The 23,977-nt window shown below is 36.5% G+C and overlaps 2 protein-coding genes across 6 annotated transcripts; one reads left to right on the plus strand and one right to left on the minus strand.

Annotated features, from left to right (window-relative positions):
- Positions 1-1,872: 1,872 nt before the first annotated feature.
- On the minus strand, positions 1,873-23,428 carry LOC307169942 (SLAM family member 5-like). Of its 3 annotated transcripts, XM_079890825.1 has the most exons (7): positions 23,273-23,428; positions 19,601-19,713; positions 9,555-9,890; positions 8,635-8,922; positions 8,071-8,229; positions 7,870-7,937; positions 1,873-3,083 (listed from the first exon to the last, which is right to left on the minus strand). In XM_079890825.1, exons 3-7 carry the CDS (start codon positions 9,847-9,849, stop codon positions 3,030-3,032), a joined length of 864 nt encoding a protein of 287 aa, XP_079746951.1. In that variant the 5' UTR covers positions 9,850-9,890; positions 19,601-19,713; positions 23,273-23,428; the 3' UTR covers positions 1,873-3,029. The 3 variants fall into 3 exon arrangements, with proteins under 3 accessions (XP_079746951.1, XP_079746950.1, XP_079746949.1); XM_079890824.1 differs by lacking the exons at positions 19,601-19,713; positions 23,273-23,428 and adding an exon at positions 11,553-11,702 and having other exon boundaries at positions 8,071-8,178; XM_079890823.1 differs by lacking the exons at positions 19,601-19,713; positions 23,273-23,428 and adding an exon at positions 11,553-11,702.
- LOC307169977 (uncharacterized protein) lies at positions 16,635-22,108 on the plus strand. Of its 3 annotated transcripts, XM_079890885.1 has the most exons (6): positions 16,916-16,997; positions 17,088-17,253; positions 18,357-18,665; positions 19,623-19,736; positions 20,687-20,718; positions 21,351-22,108. In XM_079890885.1, the coding sequence occupies exons 2-5, from the start codon at positions 17,208-17,210 to the stop codon at positions 20,689-20,691; spliced, it is 474 nt and encodes a 157-aa protein (XP_079747011.1). In that variant the 5' UTR covers positions 16,916-16,997; positions 17,088-17,207; the 3' UTR covers positions 20,692-20,718; positions 21,351-22,108. The 3 variants fall into 3 exon arrangements, with proteins under 3 accessions (XP_079747009.1, XP_079747010.1, XP_079747011.1); XM_079890883.1 differs by lacking the exons at positions 16,916-16,997; positions 17,088-17,253 and adding an exon at positions 16,635-16,738; XM_079890884.1 differs by having other exon boundaries at positions 16,903-17,253.
- Positions 23,429-23,977: the final 549 nt, after the last annotated feature.

Below are 23,977 nucleotides of genomic sequence, written 5' to 3' on the forward strand. Positions count from 1 at the left end.
GCAGCATAAATTTTTATCTTCCCCGAGAGCTGGGATCGAACGCGGATCTCTCGCATGAAAGCGTATGATTCTGCCACTGAGCCACAGGGGAAAACACATAAGCTTTCAGTTAGCGCGAGCATATAAAAAGCGACCTCATGTGTCGCGTCGGCGTTTGTTTGCAGGCGTGCGTGTGTTTAAAACAGGCTCGTTTACTGCAATAGTAATATTTCCAGTCGCCTGAACTTAAGAGGGGACTGAGAAATGTGTGAGGATTGGCGGTTGTCCAGCCGTAGCGAGACTAACACACTCTCTTCTCTTTTCGCCGGCGAGTGAGGCGCGCACGCTGAACGCTGCTCGTGACCGTCCGCTTTGTCATCCCTTGAACGGCGCAATCTGCGCGGCCCAACGAGGGAGAGAGCGGGCTTGTTTTCTGTATGTAAGAAAAACTGGCCGCGAGCTCGGAGAAGCGAACAGCATAAACTTTAACTGCCGCGAGAGCGGGGATCGAACTCCGGTCTCTAGTTTGACAATCTAGGATTCCGCCACTGAGCCACAGGGGAGAATACATTAGTACTCGGTTAGCGTCATCATGTCTTGTGACGGCGTTTGCTTGCAGGCGAGCGTGTATTTATAACAGGCTCGTATACTGCAATAGTAACAATTCCAGTCGCCTGAACTTAAGAGGGGACTGAGAAATGTGTGAGAATGGAGGTTATAGTCCAGGCCACGGCGGGACGAAAACACTCTGTTCCCCTTTCACCGGTGAGTGACGCGCGAGGACGGAGTAGCTTTCTTGTAACGTAAAGAGAGCTCCAAGACCATCCGCTCCTGCCATCCCTTGTGAGCGGCGCAGTTTGCGCGGCTCGAACAGAGGGAGAGGAAACTCGCTCCGAGACCGTCCGCTTCTGCCATCCCTTGTGAGCGGCGTAGTTGCACGGCTCGAACAGAGGGAGAGTACGGGTATCTATCACATTCGCCTCATCTCCTGACGCGGCGGCGGCGCGGGCAGAGCCGGCGGTTGAGCGGCCGGGAGGGAGAGGGCGAGGGAGAGCTCGAGGGAGAGGTTCCGGCGAGCTCCTCAGTCACAACAGTCTCCGGTGGTCGCTGCGAGCGGCGCTTCTTATTGCGCGGCCCGGCAGGGACAGGCGGAGCGACAGCTTGGTCGAAAGCTTCAAGTCGAGCCCGCAGGGTCGACATTGAAAGCTCTTCGCACTCGGAGAGTGCGGTGGCGGCGTGCCCGCGGCCCAGGTGGAGAGCGCAGAGAGGTGGCGGTCTCCGTTGCTGAGCGGGGCGCGGCACGAGCCGCAAAAACGAGGCGTTTTTACAAAAACGCCTCGTGCTCTTTTAGAGTACACACAGAAACAGTAATAATGTAAAGGATATGTCGCCGGATAGCGTAGCAGGCACGGATGGCTGAAGGCGGCGAAGACGGCCGGCTTCTTCAGGCGCTGTCCTAAGCTTGCTGGTCGCTGGTTTCAACGGCGGCGGCTCTCAAGATCCAGCGATGCGAAGAGCGTCGCTGAAGACAAGAAAATCAGAATTTTAGCCTATGAGCGCTGAATATATACACGCTGGCCACACCCATTCTGACGGTTAGAAGGGTGCGGAGGGCGCGAAGCGCCCTCATTGGTTGCCGCGTTCAGAGCGCTCACCGATAGGCTTAAGCAGTTGCCGCCGAGCAGCCAATGAGCACGCTCATACAGCCTGCCTAGGTCTGTCGGCTGCTGCACTGCGTTGACAATGTATACAAAATTAAGGATAATTTTTTGGCTTCAGATCTCGAAGAAAGAAGACTTTCCCGATGCGTAAGCTAACCTTACGCAATACGAGAGACCTCTCGTAAGAGAACAACCCAGTATTTTTTAACGGGTATGGTGGTTTTATTTTTTTACGGAGGTAAAACTGTGGTAATATGATATCAGATACAACTGTCATCCAAACACGAATGAACTGTATTACATAGATGTCAAAATTACGTTTTTTTGTAGGCTCTTGAAGTAGATTTTGTTTTTCCTGCTGGAAGAAGTTACATAATAAATAACTATAATATAGTAATACTCTAATATGTAATAATGGGATCAGTCACATGGCATTTTGACTTGGGCAAAGGTTGACAGATGTCATGCATGTTTTTGACAGATAAAAAGAGGATATGTTCATAATAAAAAAGGATGTCTGTGATCTCAAGAATAGTTGAAACTCCTAAGAATGAACTTCTGAACTCTTGCTAGTGTTGAAAATAACAGTTTATCTACAGGATCACTGAGTATGTATTTTAATATTCAAGTACACAGTATATGTTATTTTCATTATTTGACAGTAATATCACTTTTATTTGAGATAATTTTATTTTCTAGCATCAGCATTCATGGATTATGCATTTTATTTTACATAAAAAAGAGGAAGTTAAGTTGTGGAAGTCTTTTCAACCATATGCTATTCACACACACACACACACACACACACACACACACACTCACACACGCACAGACTCACAGTATTGCACAAATGTGGTACTAATAACCACAAGCAAACAGTAATACACATTCTCATGCAGAAGTTGTTTGTCCATCCAACAGATGAAACTACATTTCTATTCCAGATCTAAAGAAAGCAGACCACACCAGGTTTCAGCTTGACTCACAAAGTGTTGCTTGCATTCAGTGAATCACATTCATGACATTGATTCAATAGAATGCAATACTGTCAAAAACTCCAAAATCTGCTAATATTTGTTTTACATGATTCAGATTTTATTGCTAAAGTTTTATGTGTAGTTTTATTCTGAATTTGCACCTACAGAATAATGGCCATCATCTTGTTATATAATGGTGTTTGATCTGAATGCAGTGAAGATTATATGTTGCTAGGCCATATAAGCCGTATTAAACATGGCTGTTTAAAGTCTGTACATAGCTGTTGTATATAATTATATAATAGAAGAAGCTGTTGTATAACAGTTTCTCTGTTGCTATAGATGTTGCTGTTTGTCTTCCCAGCATGCAACTGTAACTGTGAACACATCACCATTGATGAGGATTTTTTGATCAATTTTTGGTAACGACACCTGCGTACACCACCTCTTCCTCCACTTTGACTTCCTGAAAGAAAACACAAACACAGAACATACAAAGAGACAGGAGACAGTAGAAGAGTTTGTCAGATATCATGGTTTTCATGAACAGTTGCAATACAACATTTTGTAAATAAAGTTGTAAATTATGCTTGCACCGCTTCATAAAGCTGAGGTTAAATCACTGTAGTCACGTTGACTATTTTAATGATGTCTTTACTAGATGTCGGCGGCTTGATAGTGGTAGTTGCGTAGCTGTCAATGGAGGGACAGAAATCTCTCAGATTTCATTAAAAATATCTTTATTTGTGTTCCGAAGATTAACGAAAGTTTTATGGGTTTGGAACGACATGAGGGAGAGTAATTACTGACAGAAAGTATTATTTTTTGTGTGATCTAACTCTTTAAGTTGTGCTGGGAAATATGACCAAACATCTCTCTCACAGAATTATTTATGATTCTGGCAGTATCACATTATGGGCCTTTATATTCGTTTATAGTGGCTTATTTTAATGTCAGGAGTACATAAACAATGAAAATAATGATGCAAAAATACAAAGTTATTATGAAAGACTGTGGAGGTACAATTATTTTATAAAAATTAAACATTTTAAAATATAATTGTAAAAAATATTTAGATTTTTTTGGCAAAGTGCTAAACGCAGAGGTTTTCTTTCAAATTGATTAACTTAAAATTAATTAATTTTTTATATTTATATAGAATTCTTATTACTTTAAAAAGTACATTCTACTGTACAATAAAACTATATTTGTCATAATTTATTGAAGTTAAACAGAACTTTTATTTTGGCGGGTTGTCGTGAAGAGCTTGGCGTTTCTGTGTGTATCGGACGATCGTTTTCTCAAATGAAATGGTGAAATGTTGCTGCAGTGACTCTCAGAGCAGCTCTGGAGATGAAGTTCATGTGTGAGTATGCTGTAAGAAGCTCCTCTCTCAGTACACTTGTAACCTGATGTGTTTGGGGCACTACAAATCCAATTATCAGCCATAGTGCTTTAAGTGAGTAGAGAGATTTCTTTGCTCCAAAAATCTTTCATGAGTGAGCCACGGCAGATTTAAAGTCCCTGTAAAGGCAATTCTAAAAAAAAATTCTAAACACATTATAAATGTTAGAAATGTATTGCTAAATCATATTACAAAGACTGTGCACTGTGAAGTACTGAATTGTGGAGTTAGACCGTTAAAGGAGAACTCCGGTCAATTTTAACATTGAGCTCATTTTTTTGCACATTTGGAGTGCTGTCAATACAGAGAACAACGACAAAAATCGGTGTTGAAGTCCAAAGTAGTCGATTGCCGAGTTCACGCGCATAGGTTTAGTACCTATGATCACGCGCGTGAACACGGCAATCGACTACTTTGGACTTCAACCGAAAAACAGGATGTAAACAAAGGTATTTGCGCTAGCTTAAATAACATCATTTTTATACATTTCTTTCACATCTACTGCAGTCAGACTCACTCGTGTTCACTCAGAAGGAATCACTCACATTTTCTGTGCACTTGTAATGACACATCAAGGATGTTAAGAGGCTAAAAGCAGGTTTAGTACTTGCCCCATTGAAGTCAACAGGGTGCAAATTTTAAAAATAGAATAACTCGGTGTAGGCAACACCGATTTTTGTCGTTGTTCTCTGTATTGAAAGCACTCCAAATGTACAAAAAAATGAGCTCAATGTTAAAATTGACCGGAGTTCTCCTTTAAACAGTTTTTCACCGTTGCTGTGTTCCGGATTTTTTTGGGCGGGGCTAAAACGGGGCTCGATGACGCACTGGAACCCCTGGACACGCCCCTACGTGATGACGCACTGGAGCCCCTGAGCTCCTGGACACGCCCCTACGTGATGACGCACTGGAGCCCCTGAGCTCCTGGACACGCCCCAACTTGATGACGCACTGGAGCCCATTCACATCAGTTTGCAACTCAATCGCGAGTTACTGTCAGTACTATTAGTTATTACATCCTACAGTTTGCTAGCTAGCTATGCCTTCGTCACGGAAATGCGTATTACCTGGATGCGATCACGTACAAAACAGATCGGTGTCCTTATTTAAATTTCCGAAAAACTATCATATCAACAAGAGGTGGATTAATTTTGTGAAGAGCCACCTTGATGGAGAGCTGAGGATCACTGCCAAAACCCGCCTCTGTAGTGATCATTTTACACAGGATAGTTTTATAAACTTTCGTCGGTGACAACTGGGATTCATTCACTGATAATCCGCTGTTACTGGTGAATGTGGCCGAACAGACTATCTTCCGCCTCGGCCTTCATCCTCCCGTCGCGCCGACAACTAGTGCCATCATCGGCAGTGCGTGCCCACCAATTAGTGTAAGTTGCCTTGTGTGCTTATGTTATAATTATAGTAGGTAGTCCAGGCTCGAACATGTATGGCTTTGTAAAACAAATTAAGCTGCTACGAGCATCCTTTCCGGCTGTAGCGGTGACAGTTGAGTGTTGTGAGTCGACGGAAGCGAGCTTTCCTGCGAGTGGGCGTGGTTTCAGCGTAGCCAGCGGACACGCCCCCAGCGTTTGAGAGCAGAGACTACTGCTCATTTTTTCAAGATTATAATCGCTTATTTTATGTACTTGCCGGCTTTTTTATCATTAAAATTTGGCTTGGTGGCTAATAACACATTTTTCTGTGGTGTGACAAACTCAGAACACATACTTAATTTTGACTTTACAGGGACTTTAAGGGTTGCGAGAGTCGTTGAAAGTTGATTACATTATACAAGAGATGCTGTTTTTAGTATATTTTTCTTGTTTTATGAAACAAACTATTTGATATGTACATTTCAGGGTTCCTTAATGTTGCTGCTTTACATGAAGTGTTTCATTTTAGTTCATGTTTTTCGCAAGTCTATCCAGGAAAAAAGTGACTTGTCTACCTATGTCTTTCTCTCTCTCTTTTTTTTTTTTTTTTTTTTTTTTACATTTTCTGTCATAATTTTAAAAAACAATTATGACACATTTTCCTTCTCACCCATCCATGCATATATCAGCAGAAATATTTGCAAATTTTTTCTCACTCTGGTTTTCTTAGGACCTCAGTTTCCAGTTTAAGAGTGCCTGTTTAGCACAAATGCACTGAACCGTTAAAAGTGGTTTTTACACTTAACTGACCGTGATGTTTATCCTTTGGTCTGTTACACTTTATTGCAATGCTCCACTTTCCCCCCTTTACCCTAAAATAGGGCATTATTTGAGGGGGCATTCATTTGTAGTGGTGTCTGAAACCATAGTGGACGTTATTGAGTGCACTCATTGCACCGCAATAACAAGTACACTCAGCAGCTGTCCGAATTCCCTCACTCGTTTCCATTCACTCCTTCAAGTGAACTGTATTAGTGGACTAACGTGGGGAATAGTGATTGAGGGTTTAGGGATGATTTTGGATTCAGTCCTAGTCATCAGGTATGTGCTGCTGTCACACTATCTAATGCACAGATCCAGTACATTTATACACACCGATTTTCTCCCATTGTTTACTTTAAAATAACCAACTGTGTTTGTGTTAATACCCACAATGACCAGCATTTTGACATATTTTGCACAAGTGCAATAAACCACAAAAGAGAAGTAAATTTGGTACTTACACTTAAACTAGAATCAACTAGATTATAAACTAGAATTGCCTTCTTTCTGTGCTTGTGCTTTGGCTGTGAACATAAAGCCATCTGTCAGCGTGCAAGTACTGAATTTACTTCTTTTTGGTGGTTTATTACGCTTTTAATAACAGCTCTTAATGTCAAGCACTTCCCATTCACATCCATGTTTCTTTGTTGCTCTAACGTGTCAATAACTTAAAGCCATAGTGTGCAATGCCGATATTTATGAACATTTGCGTGATATAAGCGATATAGCAAAATCTCCAAAAACTGACACTATGTTTTCGCCACAATATATATTGTCACACCGCCCAGCCCTAATTAATTAACTTTATTTTTAGTTTCTCAGCTTTTTTTGTAAATGGAAATGGTCTTCTTCAGTGCTTAACAGTTTCACACAGACTCAAAATTGACTGTTCTACAGTTCTAGTCCACAGTTGTAATGTAAACTATTTATTGTTTGCTACATTTGTGCGTATGAATTTATGTTTTAGTGATTACTTTGTGTTCATGGTCTTTAGGCTACTGTAAGAATTACTGGCATCTGTTTTGCACTAATTTAATTATTTTTAATTATAAAGTCCAGTGGACTTTTTATGTTAACCACCTGTGCCGCAGGATATTTTCTCAGAACTAACTTCATCTTTTTGCTAGTTTACGTTATACTGTATATATATATATATATATATATATATATATATGGTGGTTCAGTTCCCCTAAATTTCCTCAGAACCACACAGATTAAATAAATAAGTCTGTATGTGTCACGTGAGGTTGCAGGAAGGCAGACGGAGACTAGGATATATTTCCAACACGAAGGTTTAATAATGATAAATGATAGCATTACAGGCAGCAACACGCAAACAACGTAGATCAGACAAACACTGACTGAACAGACGCAAACACAGATGACAATGATTAACTGAACACAGGTGACACAGATTAACTGAAAATGACAGTGAAGAAGACACGTGACGTGATGTCAGGCAGACAAGTCCAATGAAAACAAACTAAACAAAACACAACTGTGACAGTATGTAACATTGTAATATTATGTAACATCGTTTTTAATAATAATTAATTAGTATTTTTATCATTATTACAGAAGAAAAAGGAAGGGTGAATGGTGGACAAAAACATCTAAACATGCATTAATGGCACAGTTATAAATGATCTTACCGATTTCTGTGCTTTTCTTTTGAGGAATGTCGGATCAGCGTAAGTGATGTCTTCATTACGAGCCTGATCTGTTTCAACAACAACAATAATAATAGAGGCATTAAAACAACAAAACTAAATTATTTCAGGTAAATAATTAAAGTATGTCCTTAATTAATACTTTTAGTTTTTACAGATGTGTCAGCAGTAGGTGACACTTGCCCTGTTGGTCTGTTTTTCTTTGTTTCTTGTAGATGCAGAAGATCACGACTGCAACAATAAGCAACAGAAATCCAACAGCAGCAGCAGAGATCAGTGGTGTCAGAAATTCTGGAGAGCGTGAAGTAGGTTGTAAAGAAGTCTGGACTGTTGCTGTAACGGCTAAACAGTTATCAGTATGAGTGAATGTGTCTGTCTATAACAAACACTATTAATTAAACAGCAAGAGTTAAGTCTAAACAGCCTTGTACCTTGCACCAGTGTTTTATTTCTTTCTTTTTTTCTACTGTTTAGTAACAGTACCGCTGCTCGCTAACCTCTTTTTACCCCTATGCTAAAAACAAAAAAAATATTTTGCTCTGAGTATTTTTTGGGCCAGGTTGTTTTGATGCTGCTTTGTTTGTATGTTTGTTTTTGTGAATGAAATGCAGCACCAGAGCAACCTTAAATGTTTTTGCTGTGGTTATAGTGCATAAATCTCACAACTAATAATTGTGTATTATTCTATTTGTGGTATACGTAGTTGTTGCTTGCAGTCAAAGATGGCACATTTTACCTTTCACATACCTGCACATGTGTGACAGAGTGTGTTGATGTCCAGATGTGTGGTCTGGTTGCTGATGGGATTGTTCAGCACACAGCTGTAGGTGTTTTTATCCTGATATTCCACCTCCAGAGGTAGAGAGAGACTGATGCTGAGATCAGACGCACTGATGCTGGACAATACACTGATTCCTGCGTTCCAGGAGAGAGTCGCATCACTCACATTCAACACTGATGAACACACCAATGAACAGTTTGATGATGATGATGATAAACATTGTGAATTACTGATGACTGGAACAGGCAGACGAGCTGGAATAAAGAGGGAATATTTAGCAAAACAATTTTGATTTTGTTCAGTAATTTGAGTCTCTGTGATCTGTTCTCCCTCTATGATGCAAATTGCAAATGTTTTTGGAGTTTGACAGCAGACAGCAGTATAGTAACTAATAGCAGTGCAGGCTGACTTCTCAGGCCTGTAGATGTCATCATATAAAAACTGTGCTATGACATGGTTCCCAAGTAAATCAAGTTAAGTATATCTGACTACATCTGATTCTTCATATAGTACACACTCATATGACTTTCTGTAAAGCTACTTTGAAACGATGTTTTGACAAACGCTATGCAAATTAATTGGAAATATTAAATGGTATAATTAATCAATTTCAATTTTAGCTTTATTAAACACACTGAATTTTTCATAGTTTGTGAAAAGATGCCTTGAGACCACCAGCTTTGGGATTATAAACCCAAAATGACTTTGATATTTTCATGTATTTGCATTTTTCTTGTAAGTTGTGAGAGTGATCAAGTGCCTGTCAAGTGTTTTTGAACTAAAGGCCAAATCACCATAGTAATACCACTGGTAAGAAACCCATTTTAACATTAGTTTTACTAATAAACAGTTCATAAAACGAGCAAACCTGTAATTGTTGACTCACCATAGACAGTGACTTTGAAGTTGTTTGTGGCCGGATTTGATGTGCGTTTGATGATTATTTGATATTCTCCAGAGTCTTCAGTTCTGGTGTTTGTGATGGTCAGAGATCCAGTTTGATCGTCCAGCTTCAGTCTGTCTCCGAATCTCCCATCAGGAACATCAGATGTGGCGGGTTTTCCATCCTCTTTATTGATTTGAGCTATTTTAGTCCTTTGAGGTCCAAACGTCCATGTTATTATATCACGTGCCTTTATTTCAGTAAGATCAGAGTTTAGAGTGACTGAATCTCCCTCCATCACTGAAACGATCTTTACTGCATCTGTACCAGCAAACACTCCTGGAGAAGAGAGAGTTTCTCAGTCACACAGTTCGTAAGGTAAAAATAAATATTTTAACATTGGATTAATCAATCTTTAACTCTTGTAGTGAAATGATCACAAACTTTAATTTTGGCTTTGACATTAAAGACTCTGAACACTGTGGTGGAGTGAGATCCTTAAAAATAAAAAAGCACTTGCTCTTGTTGAACTTAAACATCAGATGTGAAATAAAGCCACAGGCAGCGGTTACAAAGAACAACATGACATATGACAAATCTGTTTTGAGTACTTTTAACTGGACATCAGCATCTCTTGTGATGATTTTAGACCGCAAGTAGAATTAATAAAACTTTTGACCATTAGGCCCGGGCATCGTGAAAAACTGCAAAACTATCATCATCAGGCGTGATCTAATATATATATGAAAACCGTTTGTGTTTGGTACCCAAAATCATGAACTGAACCCAAATATGCCGATCTCTGAATTTTCACTAGGGCCAACATTTCAAAACTCTCAAATGACAACAAACTACTACTTCAACAGAATGATCTTTTACATTGGCATTTATAATGATCACTCATTTCAATATCAAAGTGAGACACTCGTTTCAAAGCATCTCTAGAGGTGCTGAATGAACAGCATACTGTTCATTGGAAGATCTATAAAAAGGGCCAGAGCAGACTCTATTTCTTGAGAAGACTCAGGTCCTTTAATGTGTGTAGCAAGATGCTTCACATGTTCTATCAATCTGTCGTTGCTAGTGCCCTGTTTTACGCCGTAGTGTGCTGGGGCACTGGGATTAAAGCTGGAGATGCCAAAAGGCTGAATAAGCTTATGAAGAAGGCAGGCTTTGTCACTGGAGTGGATATGGACATGTTTGAGGTTGTTACAGAGAGGAGAATAATGTCCAAGCTGCTGACCATCACAAACAATACCTCACACCCCCTTCATGACATGCTTGCTGGAATGAGAAGTACATTCAGCAACCGATTGATCCAGCCACGGTGCAACAGAGAACGCTACAATTCATCTATCATGTGCCGAGGTGTCATTAACCATTCAATCTAGAATTAGCTCACTACACTCATCATATAGCTGCAGTTCATTATCAGACATACAATATTCATTACTGCTTTTATTGTTTGACCGGTTTTTACTTATATTTAACTCTGTTCTTCTTAAAACTTTAAACATGATGTGCAATAATTATTTATTTTCTTTTGCCAATTTGTTTATTTATTATATGTGTATAGGTTGGTTTATGTGTACTGTGAGTTACTGTCTGCATGTATTGCTGCTAATGCACTTTAATTTCCCAACTGGGATCAATAAAGTACTACTACTACTACCTGACCAAATATATAAATCAATAAAGCTGCTTGTATGGCATTATCTGCATATGAACATTCAGCTTTTGGAAAGTAGAAAAGTACATTTTTGTTTTACATGTTTAATTAAGATTTAGGCTCGTCCCAGTTTGAAATTCTGATGGGACATAAGCTTTATTTATATTGCAGATATTTTGTACCTTCAGATGGAAAAAGCAGACAAACATTTAGATTCAGACTTCAGCTTTCAGATTTAGGATGGCAATAGAAAACTAATGCACTGAGACCAAACACAGTTTGATTCATGATTCTGGTACAAATTAAACTATAAAAAAATGTTTTGAACTTACCAACCAGACGCCAAAAGCACAAACAGCAAAAAACAAACGAGCAAAACATTTTCTTCATCAGTTCAGAAAAGAGGAAATGTTTAAAAGTCGTGTAGAGAAGTCTATAATCACTGATGTGAAAACTGCCTCAGTCTGTGTCAGTCTGTGTCTGTTGGGGGTTGTACTTAACCACAGTCATGTCTTTTTTTTTTTTTTTTATCTGCGTGTCATCGCATTAAATATACTTTTACTATTTACTGATAATTTACTTACCCTCACATCATCCAATATGTTCATGTCTTTCTTTCTTCAGTTAAAAAGAAATGAAGGTTTAGAGGAAAACATTCCAGGATTTTTCTCCATATAGTGGACTTCAATGGTGTCCAACGGTTTGAAGGTCCAAATTGCAGTTTCAAAGCAGCTTCAAAGGTTCTACATGATCCCCGCCGAGGAATAAGCGTCTTATCTAGCCAAACCATCGGTCATTTTCTTAAAAAACAACAACATTTATATACTTTTTAACCACAAATGCTTGACACGCATTATGTAATGCTGGGCTAGGATCGTGTAGAAACATTGAAACTGCAATTTGGACCTTCAACCCGATGGATACCATTGAAGTCACTTTATGGAGAAAAATCCTGGAATGTTTTCCTCTAAAACCTTAATTTCTTTTGATGATGATGTGAGGGTAAGTAAATTATCAGGACATTTTAATTCTGAAGTGAACTAATCCTTTAAAATAAGTGATTACTCGTTTATGTATAGTGAGATCTGCCGCGGAAGCCAGCTAATGTATGTAAATGTATGTATGTCAAATATTTCAAGTGACTCCAATGAGCGCAGAATTGTGATGAATGTTGCTCTAGTCTAGAGTGATGTAATTCCCATATGATTGTTCAAAAATGACTCAAGTCTCCTTTACGCTTTCCTCTTCTTCTTTCTGAATTTAACTTTTATTTCATCCCTTAGACTTATAAAAAAACAAAAAATATATATTTTTTATGCATTATGAATGAATTATTCAAAGATATGATTTAATGATTGACCTTATTATTGTGCTTTTCTTATCTTTTTCTTTCTTTTCTTTTCAGAGTAATTATATATTTTGATGTACGCAAATCCAGTATATTTATTTATTTTTATTGCTGTTGTTGTTCATTGAAAGAAATACAATCACGGTTCATTTCCCTGATCATGTATATTTGTAAGTATTAGTTCTGCAATACAAAATAAATAAATATCGGATTTAGGATCACATATGGAAGTAGCACAAATCGGAATTCCTTGTGGAGTGTGTTGTTCACACCAGCATGAGAAAAACAGATCTGAGTCACATGTGAGCAATGTGAGTATCTAATATCTAGTATGATAGATGTAGATGTGAACAAAACCATTTGCCAGGATTTGGCCCACATTTAGTTCAAAACAATGACTGGAGAAGTAGCTGAGTTCATCACAACACTGAAGTTTGTTGATTTGAATAAAGCTGGAAATAATTGTAAAAAGAGGTTCTCTAGAAGTTATTCTAATGCCTTGATGTTGATCAGTCCACTGTAATGTCTATAAATGGAGAAAGTTCAGCACTGCTTCTGATGCTTATGATGAAATAGAGGCAAATGCTCAATGTTAAGAAGAATCTTCAGCTAAAGAGTCAGTGAAAGACATATAGTTTTTATACTAAAATACTATACTTTTATACTTCTTTTATACATTTAAAAGAAGAAACATTCTGAAGTTGTCCATATTATAAGAATATTTCTGAACTGTCTTAGTTTTGCTAAGACAAATGGTGCAATATACCTCCTGACCACTGTGTTGCTAATACAAGGAAACATTAAGTGGAAGTTACTGCAAGAACAGGAACAACCATTTACAAAATCATGCTAGAAAATCTTTCTTTTTGTATAGATTGTGCTTGATCATTGACTGTTATTTCTTAGATTAGTCTAATACCTCTTTGGCGTTTTAAAAACATACTACTTTATGCTTCCTTGTTTTAAATATGATTGTATTAAACTGTCAGTTGCTTTTCATTTGCATACAGTTAAACATATCTCAACATTATAACATCACTGGACACGCCTACATCCTGTTGCCAACGATCACTGTCGCTCATGTGGCCAGAAATCGACAGCTCTCCACTGAAATAAAGGATATCATGTTGCTTTGTCGCTGTGTGTCGCTGGTGTTGCGAACGGGGCTGATGAGCACATTGGCTGTAGGATTATGGCAAGCCGTTTTAACATTTAATCATTTCAACCAACTATTATGTATTTTCATGCTACTAGTACTTATTTTACATTCCATTAAGTACTAGTACTTATTCATTAGCTACTAGTGCTTTTTCTTTAGGTACTAGTGCCTATTCTTTAGATACTAGTACTTATTCATTAGATACTAGTACTTATTCATTAGATACTAGTACTTATTCATTAGATACTAGTACTTATTCATTAGATACTAGTTCTTATTCATTAGATACTAGTACTTATTCATTAGATACTAGTACTTATTCATTAGATACTAGTTCTTATTCAGTACTTATTCATTAGATACTAGTACTTATTCATTAGATACTAGTACTTATTCATTAGATACTAGTACTTATTTATTAGATACTAGTACTTATTCATTAGATACTAGTTCTTATTCATTAGATACTAGTACTTATTCATTAGTTACTAGTACTTATTCATTAGTTACTAGTACTTATTCATTAGATACTAGTACTTATTATTAGATACTAGTACTTATTATTAGATACTAGTACTTATTCATTAGTTACAAGTACTTATTATTAGATACTAGTACTTATTATTAGTTACTAGAACTTATTATTAGATACTAGTACTTATTCATTAGTTAGTACTTATTATTAGATACTAGTACTTATTCATTAGTTACTAGTACTTATTATTAGATACTAGTACTTATTCATTAGTTACTAGTACTTATTATTAGATACTAGTACTTATTATTAGATACTAGAACTTATTATTAGATACTAGTACTTATTATTAGATACTACTAGTACTTATTCATTAGATACTAGTACCTATTAAATAGATACTAGTACTTATTCATTAGATACTAGTACTTATTCCAGTAGTGACTAGTAACTATTCTTTTGTTACTAGTAACAAAAAAAAAAATGCCATTGACTTCTATGGGGATCTGTCATTCAGATATCAACTATTCAGTTCTGACTAGTATGTATTCCAGTTGTGACTAGTACATATATATTAGATACTAGTAGTTATTTATTAGGTAGCCTACTAGTACTTATTTTTTAGATACTACACTGAAAAAAAATTGGAGTAGGATTTACTTGAAAAAAGCTAGGAAACTTTTTTCACTCAGAAAATGCTAGTAAATTTACATAGATTTGCCAAGTAAAAACCTAAACATATTCATCAGTAGCTTTAATTAGAAATCTTTAAGTTAAATTTACTTGGAATATGGAATTAAGTAAACTTTACTTAACCTAGTTAAGTGAAAGTAACACAAAAAATAAGTAATTTTAACTTGGCTAGTAAAAGGTTGATTAATACCGATTTAGTTGAAATTTCCTTTGCAGTACATTTCACTCAAACAATAATATTGAATTATACCAGTTATTTATTTATTTTACTAGTTGCCATATAAATATGGGGCACCATTTGTAAAGCGGCTCACACTGAAAATAACAGCAACATTTTGTCACATTTGGCTTCAAACAATGTTTAAAAAACATTAATTAATAGCATAGTTCTAGAGGATCGCAGTGTGACTGACATCATACCCCATCTGCCCAGCTGGGATTTAAACCTCGCTATAGGTGTCTTCTGCTAGTTATTGAAGCATTAAAGAACCACACCAGCTGTTAAATAACATATTGTAGATTAAAATAATGTTAAAACCATCTCATCCGAATAAAAACCATCTCCTCCGAGGAAATGGACTCTGTAATAAACGTGTTTATTATTTTAGGTAGTTATTATCACGATAATCCATGTCCAAGAGTCCATTTCCTCGGATGAGATGGTTTTTACTTTCACTGTGGAGAAAATTAGTTTTTACTTCTGGAACCCGACTGCTGCACTATATTCTAAATGTTTTCTCAAATATACTCCTTTAGAAATGTATTAAAATATTTGTGTATGATAAATTCTTTTTGCATTTTTACAGAATATGTTACAGAATAATTGTTGAATGCATGCCCAACACACTTTTCGCTCTAGTAAAAAAAAGGCTTACTCTACAATCTTTATCTAAAAATATATTTTAATACATTTCTAAAGGAGTATATTTGAGAAAACATTTAGAATATAGTGCAGCAGTCGGGTTCCAGAAGTAAAAACTAATTTTCTCCACAGTGAAAGTGACTTATAACAATAGATTATAAACCTTTATAGACAGAGCTGTTGTGAGCTCCAAGGTTGTTAATCGGTTGTATTTGATTTTTTTGAAGCCTTCTTGATAATTGAACTTATTTTTTAAATAATTGTAGGCTATTTAATAGCGGAATTCTTGGTGAAAACTACACTACCCATGATGCGGTACAGAAAATTCCACCAGTCAGAGTTGCAGCAAGCAAAGAGAGGTCTTTAGGTCCACCCACTTCCATGAAGCACTGTAAATGACATAATCTAGTCAGACTCTTATAGGCTCACAAATTACTTAAATATTTGTGTATATTTTGCAATAGAATTAAAATGTTGTTTCTATGATAAACAACTTTAAATTCATAGTTTTATATTTCGCAAATAGTAGCCTATAGGATTGTAGATATTTCCCTCACCAAAGCCATTCTCAGTCTAGGACCTTTTTCTTTTAGTCTAATTTTCAAATACTTTTTTTGCTTCAAATAATAGTTTGTAAGATTGTGATTTACCTCGTGACTGGTTGGCTTGGTTCATTAACGAATATTTTGGATGCTGAATAAAACAAAATCTTTTTAAAAACTTTTTTTTTAATTCAGTCCAAAAATAAAAACTGGTATATGTAGCCTATAGTCACATAAACAACCTTCACAAACCATCTTTCTCTTTCCAAGAAATGTTTTGACAAAAACTAAAACTAGATTTGACGTTATGATCTGACGTTGTTCCGGCAAACACTACTTCGTTCTTCTATGCAACTTCTTTTGGTTTAGAAGGCGAGCGCGTCGATTATAAGCGCCTCTCAAATGGCTGGGCAGGAACCTAAAGGAAGCCTCTTAGAAGGTAATTCGTGGGGAATTTACAAACATTTAACTAAATATCTGAAGAATCCGGGTTAATGGAGATGATTTAAGGTTTCCCCCTTCTTTTCCCCGTTTCTTTTGTTGTTTACGATATACTGTTCCACACACCAGTCCGGTAGGTGGCGGTAATGATACATTATGCTGGGTGCCAAAGGCCAAGCATATCAACAGATGAAGAAGCGGCCGTGTCAGGGATTTTCAGCGCTTTCTACTTTAACAATAATAGAAGATAAAGACCCGTAAATTCTTTCAACAGTACAGATATCATTTTAAAAAAAACTTAATCACTACATTTTCGGTAGATATAAAGTCTCTTCGTTGATCTTCAGTCTGCAGTCTGTTTCTGTCGATCGAGTGCGACTCTGACACGCCCAGAAACGGAAGATCATTACAAATAATATCCACTGATCATCTTTGGAATCCCCTAATTTACTGAAATCTACAGCAATATGAAAAATATTTCGTTGTTCTTTATGTCCTTAGTGTTTATGGAAGGTAAGGCTAATATTTCGTTCTTAACCATTTTTGGTTTCACTTTTGTAAAATACGGAATTGATCAATTGTTTTTTAATCTTCTTATTCCCGCTATTTTAGGCCATGCTTTCTACAGGTGATTAAGTGTTTATTTTTGGGAATGCAGATGTTGATTGTTTGTCAACATGTTTATATATTGTTACAGTGCCATATGAAATATTCTTGTTGCAAATTGAAATGAGAGATTTGGTAACACTTTACAATAAGGTTCCATTAGTTAACATTAGATAATGCATTAGTTAACATTAACTAACCATGAAAAACGCCTCTGTGCAGCATTAACGTTTTTTAACGTTAACTCGCACATATACTAATGCATCATTCACGTTAACAGCACTAGTTAATGCATGAACTAACCATGAACAATGCCTCTGAATAGCTTTACTGTTTTGTAAGGTTAACTTACTGTACATATACATTAGTTTACGTAGCAGTTGACACACAACATGTCTAAATCACCATCTTACCCTAAAGGTAAAAATGCTGTTGTGTACCAACATTATTTAATATTAAGGCATTGATTTAGGCGGTTGGTAAACAGATTTCTACAGCGGAAACTAGCGGAAAAATATGTTGTTCATGTTAATATGCACTTTACTATCATTACTTGCATTCAACAAAGTATTTATTTGTGAACCTACTTGTAAAGTGCACACTATTTCAACATTAACTGATGTGTTACTAACATTTGTAGACTCTTTATTAACATGACTTACCATGAATAAAGTATTTATTAATGGCATGTATGAACCTCATTGTAAAGTGTACACTATTTTAACATTAACTGATGTGTAACTAACATTTGTAGATTCGTTACAAAGGAGCGCAAGGGAGTCGTATTATTGGTTGGCACCTGGCTAATGAAATGGGACTTATTTTGTACGCAATGATGTCATGAAACCCGTGTCCTCCTCTGGGACATTCCGAACGGGGCTTCAAAATGTGATCAGATGAAGAATGTGACCTATTGCAGAATTTTACAGCTTTCAGATGCATCCCATGAAGTGAAATGAGATTTTAATTTAATTAATTTCACTGTGGAACTGTTTCTCTTTGTTTTCCAGGTGTGTTTGGAGAAACAGTATCAGTGAAAGAGGGAGAGTCTATCACGCTACACACTGGTCTCACTGAAATACAGAAGGATGATATGATGGACTGGACGTTTGGAGCTGAAAAAAATCTCATAGCTAGAGTAATTAAAGAAAATATCCCCAAAATATTTGATACTGAACTTAATGGGAAATTCAAAGGTAGACTACAACTCTCTGGTCCGACTGGAGATCTCACCATTTTGAACACCAGATCCTCAGACTCTGGAGATTATGAAGTTTCCAACAGCACCAACAAATTTAAGAAGACTTTCAGAATCAGAGGTGAGTGTCTAATTCATTTCAGTGTTATTATTCGCTTATTACATTGTTTCTCTGTACTTAATTGCTCTGAAATTGAACTGTTAAACATGTAAGATGTATAAGGAGTCCATGTATCTTAAAAAATCAAGACATCTGTAAAGCAGATTTCCAGTTATAGGAAATTACCTGGATGTAGTTTTAATTGTTTTAGTCAGTGGCGTTTCCTTCGAGGAGGCAAGGGAGGCAGTGACTCCTTGTAAAAATGTATGAGAAAATAATCCGTATTACAAAAATAAAACAACGCAAATCTCTAAAAGCATCCCAAATTGTAACATGAATGTACAATTTATTTATATACTGTGAGAAACTTGCCTTCTCATTTCATTTCACCACCGCACACCACTGGTTTTAGTGTAATTTTATAATAAAACTATGTAGATGGGTGGCTGGATGATTCCCCAAAAATGAAATCTGCATAACCTCAAAAAACAGAAGTCATGTGATCACTGACAAGTCAACAGTGTATTTATAAAGAGTTCATAGTGTTTTTTATAGATTGGATTAATTCATTTTAAGGGTTCACACTGAGCAAATGAAAACAGGTGATTTCCATCAATGGTTTAGAGTTGAACTTTATCCAAATGAGCTGCGAAGAGATGTGGTGATAGCCAATGAGAAAGCAGAATGTGATCACTGATACAGAATGCGAATGCGTCAGAATGCGTCACCTGATACAGACTGAAGGTGGACCACAATGGAAAAAAAAATTTTGCTAGTAATTTTACACATGGTTACAAAGAAACGGCAAGTAACACATTAAATTAAGCGTGAAAGTTTGAAGTATCTGAAACTGTATTTTCTTGTAAAACAAAATCTTTTTTTTTTTTTTGCAGTGTAGAAGCATCTGTTAGAAACCAACAGCTCTGTGATCTCCTTCACTGTGGCTTTACACTTACAGTAATGACTCTCTGTCTTTAGTTGATTCAGGTCTGTCTCCAGGTGCAATAGCAGGGATTGTTGTTGGTGTTATTGTGTTGGTGGCTGCAGCTGTTGTTGGCATTTACTATGGCTACAGGAAAAAGGGACAAATGTGTAAGTATTACAGCTGATACAGCATGAGATAAATACTGTGCTGTAGATTAAGTTTGTGCCTTTATCCAGCAGCATTCTTTATCCTGCAGCATTATAAATAACTATAATTAGGCTAATACTCATTTTAAAGATGACAGTGATATGACAGATTATGAAGATTTAAAGGGGTGGTATAATAGCCTTTTCACAAGATGTAAAATAATTATTTAATGTCCCCAGAGTGTGTATGTGAAGTTTTAGCTCAAAATACCCCACAGATATTTTTATATAGCATGTTAAAATTGTCACTTTTTGAGGGTGAGCAAAAATGAGCTGCTGCTCCCAGTACAGAGGGCAGAGCTTCAACAGCTTGTGTCCTCAGCAGCTTTGATTACCTCACACCGACATGCACTGAAAATTATGTCAAATATTATATTCATATAAAAATTATGTTCAAACCGGAGTCACACAATGATGGAGAGACTCTAGAAGAAGTGACAACATGTAGAAGCAACAGGACATTTCTGAATGGTTAGTTGATGAATTTATGTAGCTTATGTGTAGTTATCTTCTAGTCACTGATTAGCATATTCTGTCTTGATAATCTATAAATCGTGTTCAGGGGGCGGGGTTTATGTAAATTCTAGGGTTGGTGATGTCACTAACCCGGGAGGAATGTGGTGTAGTCTCTACCAGCCGTTTGTTGTAGTCCTTAAAAAGCCATTTCTTTAAAAGCAAATATCTCCCTTTGCTTTGAACTTTGAGCATTGTAACTTTGCAGATGTTGTTTATGCTCAAACAGCAACATTACACACTGACTAAAGTGAGAAAAGTGAAATCAGAATCAACCACCCCTTTACTGAACAGAAAACAGGAGGCAGATATGGAGCAAATGATTAGTGTTTCTTTTGTTCATTTCTGTTATTTTTGATTGTTCTTATAATTTATCTTCAATATTTCTGTTTCTACAGTATGAGCTTTTGCGACATGTTGACTGTCGCTGGTAAGTAACTCAAATATTGATCTAAATACATTCACGTATCATTATTAACATTTATTCTTATTTGAGCATGTGTTAATTGTTTTGATGAATGATTGTGAGTTATATAAAAAACAAGTTTCACTGCAATAAGCTGTTTATGAACATGAGAAAGTGTCCTGTGAGACAGAAAGATGCCAGAAATCCTCTGAATTAAGCTCTTTTATCATATCAATCTCAATCCTCGTGATGCTGTGAAATCACACATCGGTGAAGTTTTCCAAAACAGCCTTCATTTGAAGAGATCGGATCTATTTTAAAGCATCTGCTCATTTTAAATTGTTTTAAATAATCTAAATGAAATGATCTGATCATGAAGATCAAAATCTTTTTCCTAAAAAAGACACTAACTTGAGATATTTAGAAAAAATGTGTTCTTAACATTAGTAATATTGTATTGATATGGTATGCATGTCTAATATATCTGATCTTCCCATTTGAGTGGATTCTTAATTGTTATGAACAAACACTTTTGTGACACACATTTAATTGGTCAAAAGTCTTTACTCCCAACTGTACATCCAAAACACTGCTCTTTTGTGTCATATGTTGTTTATTTTTAATCGGTCTGTCTCTTCATATCTTGTTTTTGTCAGATTCCACTAAACACAGAAGAAATAAGCCAGAGAACTCAGCCTGGCCTTTGATAAAGTAAAACTCTCCCAACAGCTTCGGTACAAAACCAATGTGACGTTTTTTATTCAAAATTAGTCATTTTTCTCCTCATTAGAGCCTCTGAAATCCTCTGTGTGCAGACACATCTACTCAAAGTCTCACATTTGATACCTGTCACTCAGTGCATATAATGAATACTGGATAAACCACTTACTGTTTCTGCAATTATTAGACAAAATATCTGATGAGAAATGTCATGTATGGACTATATAGGAATGACATGTGACACTTTAGTTTAACACTTTCTAAATGTTTCTAGAAACGTGTGTTTGTGCCACACTGACAGTTTTGCTCTGTGTACCAAATTTGATGTGACGCTTTTATTGCAGGGATAATCTGCACTTTTATTTCTATTTGCTTATAATATACACTGTGCCTTATTTTTCTGCTATACAACACTTAATTTCTCCTTAATTTCATCTCTGTTTTGTGTTTTCTGAAGTTAATCTGCCCATCTTACTCTCTGATTGTGAATGTTAATTATCTGATACGGGTGATGATTTACCATTGTTGTGTGAGCTTATTGATTTTATTTTTTAATTTGATTGTTAATGTTTTATTATTATTATTTTATTAGAGAATGTTCAGCTCTGTATTTTTTGTATTGATGTTTTAAGCTTAATGCAAAAAAATTTGCTTCACTTCACTGAATACAATAATAAATAATTAACCAAAAATACATTCTCGCTGCTATTGTCTGGTTTGTTCAGTCTGTAAAAATGAGACGACCAGAGCAGAGACGGCCAACAGCTTCAGTAATATGAGGTAATGGATGTGGACTTCTGACAAACAGATCAATGTCCAACGCCCTGCTAGATTCAACTCTTGCTCTAGAGACACATTTACTGAACACGACAGATTAACATGAGAGCTCAGTCCCATTAAAGCGCTGATGGAAGTGGAAAGTTCTAGTAATGTGAAAATGAAAGGATACTGCTATTTTTCCATAATGACCAACACATTTTTTTTTAGATGAGATGCTGTTAATGAAACATTTTAGTTGGTGTTGATATAAATATCAGTAAAATCAATTGTCAGTTCGTCTCTAGTAATAACTCCATGTTTATGGTATTTTGTGTAACTGAATCATCAATCCTGTTAATTCCATTTAACTTCTGTGAATCATTAGTGTCTCTGAGCATTCAGTGATGCACTAAACTTTCACCTTTAACATGTTATTCAACATTTGAGCTTTACTAGCGATGACCAGCTGTTAAACTCAATCCTGAACACAGTGTCTAATCGACTGTAATTTAAAAGCTTTCTGTTTCATTTATCTATATTGGACAGTGGAGCTAATCTTGGAAAGGTGAATTTCTGATTAATAACACTAGATAGCGCTCTAGTGCAGTATAAGTCAGGCAATTAATGTTTGTCTCTTCACTTTATTCGTACATTTCTTCACATATTATAAGCTTTTCCAACTCAATATTCATGTCAGGCCTTTTCAAACATGAGCTGTTTGTCCGTAGGTTAATTTGCAATGGAAAATGCTAACTGTATTTTCTTCTGTAAAAGTATGGTAATGTTTTATCAAGGATTCTGAACCGTCTTACATAGAAGAGGTCATATTAAAACTCTGAATAACATGGTAAATAATTTACGTTTTTTAATGCTGATTTACTTTTACGAAGTTTGTGTACTTTAATATCCTTAATATGACGAAATAGCCAGTCTTCCCTGTGTAAATAACACATTACAGGCGTCGTTTATTTTGTGAATTGTTATGGTTTAATATCTGCGGGTGTTGTTTACATTCTGCTGTCTTTGGGTTCAAGCTTTGATATGTCCTTCTTCCGGAGAAACTGATAGTGCTAGCGTTTGTGTTGTCTGTGTAATTTACCGTTCAGAGAGGGTCCGTGTTTCACATACCAGATTCCGAAAGCGTTTACTGAGAGGTTTAAATAATGTAGTGTCATTTTCTATCAATTTCATTTATTTAAAAGCGAATGTTTATCATGTGTTCATCACATCTCGCTGCGTGCCGCCATGTTTGCGTGACGTCACGCGCACTCGCATCTCTGCAACGAAAGTTATGGACTTCCGCATGAGTTGTAAATATGAGTGGCATTATTTTGCACGTTTCTTATCATAAGTTGGAAAGTATCACTTTGAGTTGGGCAAATTAACATTAAATCTAAAAAAATATAATGCATAGTTGTGATTTGCAAGTACAAGTGATCACATTTACTAAAAACACATGGATAATTCCCACAGACTTGGAACGAATGAGGGACCCGAGCAATATGATAGTTTATTTGACTCTTTAACCTTGTAAACAACCACTAGAAACACACGGAACACCACAGAAACCACATAGCACGTCACTGAAACCTCAGACCACCTTGGGTGACTATTGCAAAGCTGGAGAAGATGCAGATCTTCATCAGTCCCTCAGAAGTCTGGAGGAGTTTGATGCCATCAGGATCACTCAAGGTGAGATTTTGTTTGGTAAACGCCTTTTCGAGACATTTGGGATTGAACTTTATTTTTCCGAGACAGTTACGTTAGACTATACTGCTTGAAAAAATGTTGTTTTTTTTAATTG

The sequence above is a fragment of the Squalius cephalus genome, assembly GCF_949319135.1.
Source record: "Squalius cephalus genome assembly, chromosome: 13".
NCBI lineage: Eukaryota > Metazoa > Chordata > Actinopteri > Cypriniformes > Leuciscidae > Squalius > Squalius cephalus.

What these genes read in the sequence shown, in the direction of transcription:
- LOC307169942 (XM_079890823.1), bottom strand. Translation starts at nt 11,610, where the DNA reads ATGAAGAAAATGTTTTGCTCGTTTGTTTTTTGCTGTTTGTGCTTTTGG. An exon ending in CTTCAAAGTCACTGTCTATG is followed by an intron (nt 8,923 to 9,554) that starts GTGAGTCAACAA and finishes TCTTTATTCCAG; the next exon opens with CTCGTCTGCCTGTTCCAGTC. An exon ending in AAGAAAAACAGACCAACAGG is followed by an intron (nt 7,938 to 8,070) that starts GCAAGTGTCACC and finishes TTGTTGAAACAG; the next exon opens with ATCAGGCTCGTAATGAAGAC.
- LOC307169977 (XM_079890884.1), top strand. Translation starts at nt 17,208, where the DNA reads ATGAAAAATATTTCGTTGTTCTTTATGTCCTTAGTGTTTATGGAAG. An exon ending in GTCCTTAGTGTTTATGGAAG is followed by an intron (nt 17,254 to 18,356) that starts GTAAGGCTAATA and finishes TTTGTTTTCCAG; the next exon opens with GTGTGTTTGGAGAAACAGTA. An exon ending in GAAGACTTTCAGAATCAGAG is followed by an intron (nt 18,666 to 19,622) that starts GTGAGTGTCTAA and finishes CTCTGTCTTTAG; the next exon opens with TTGATTCAGGTCTGTCTCCA.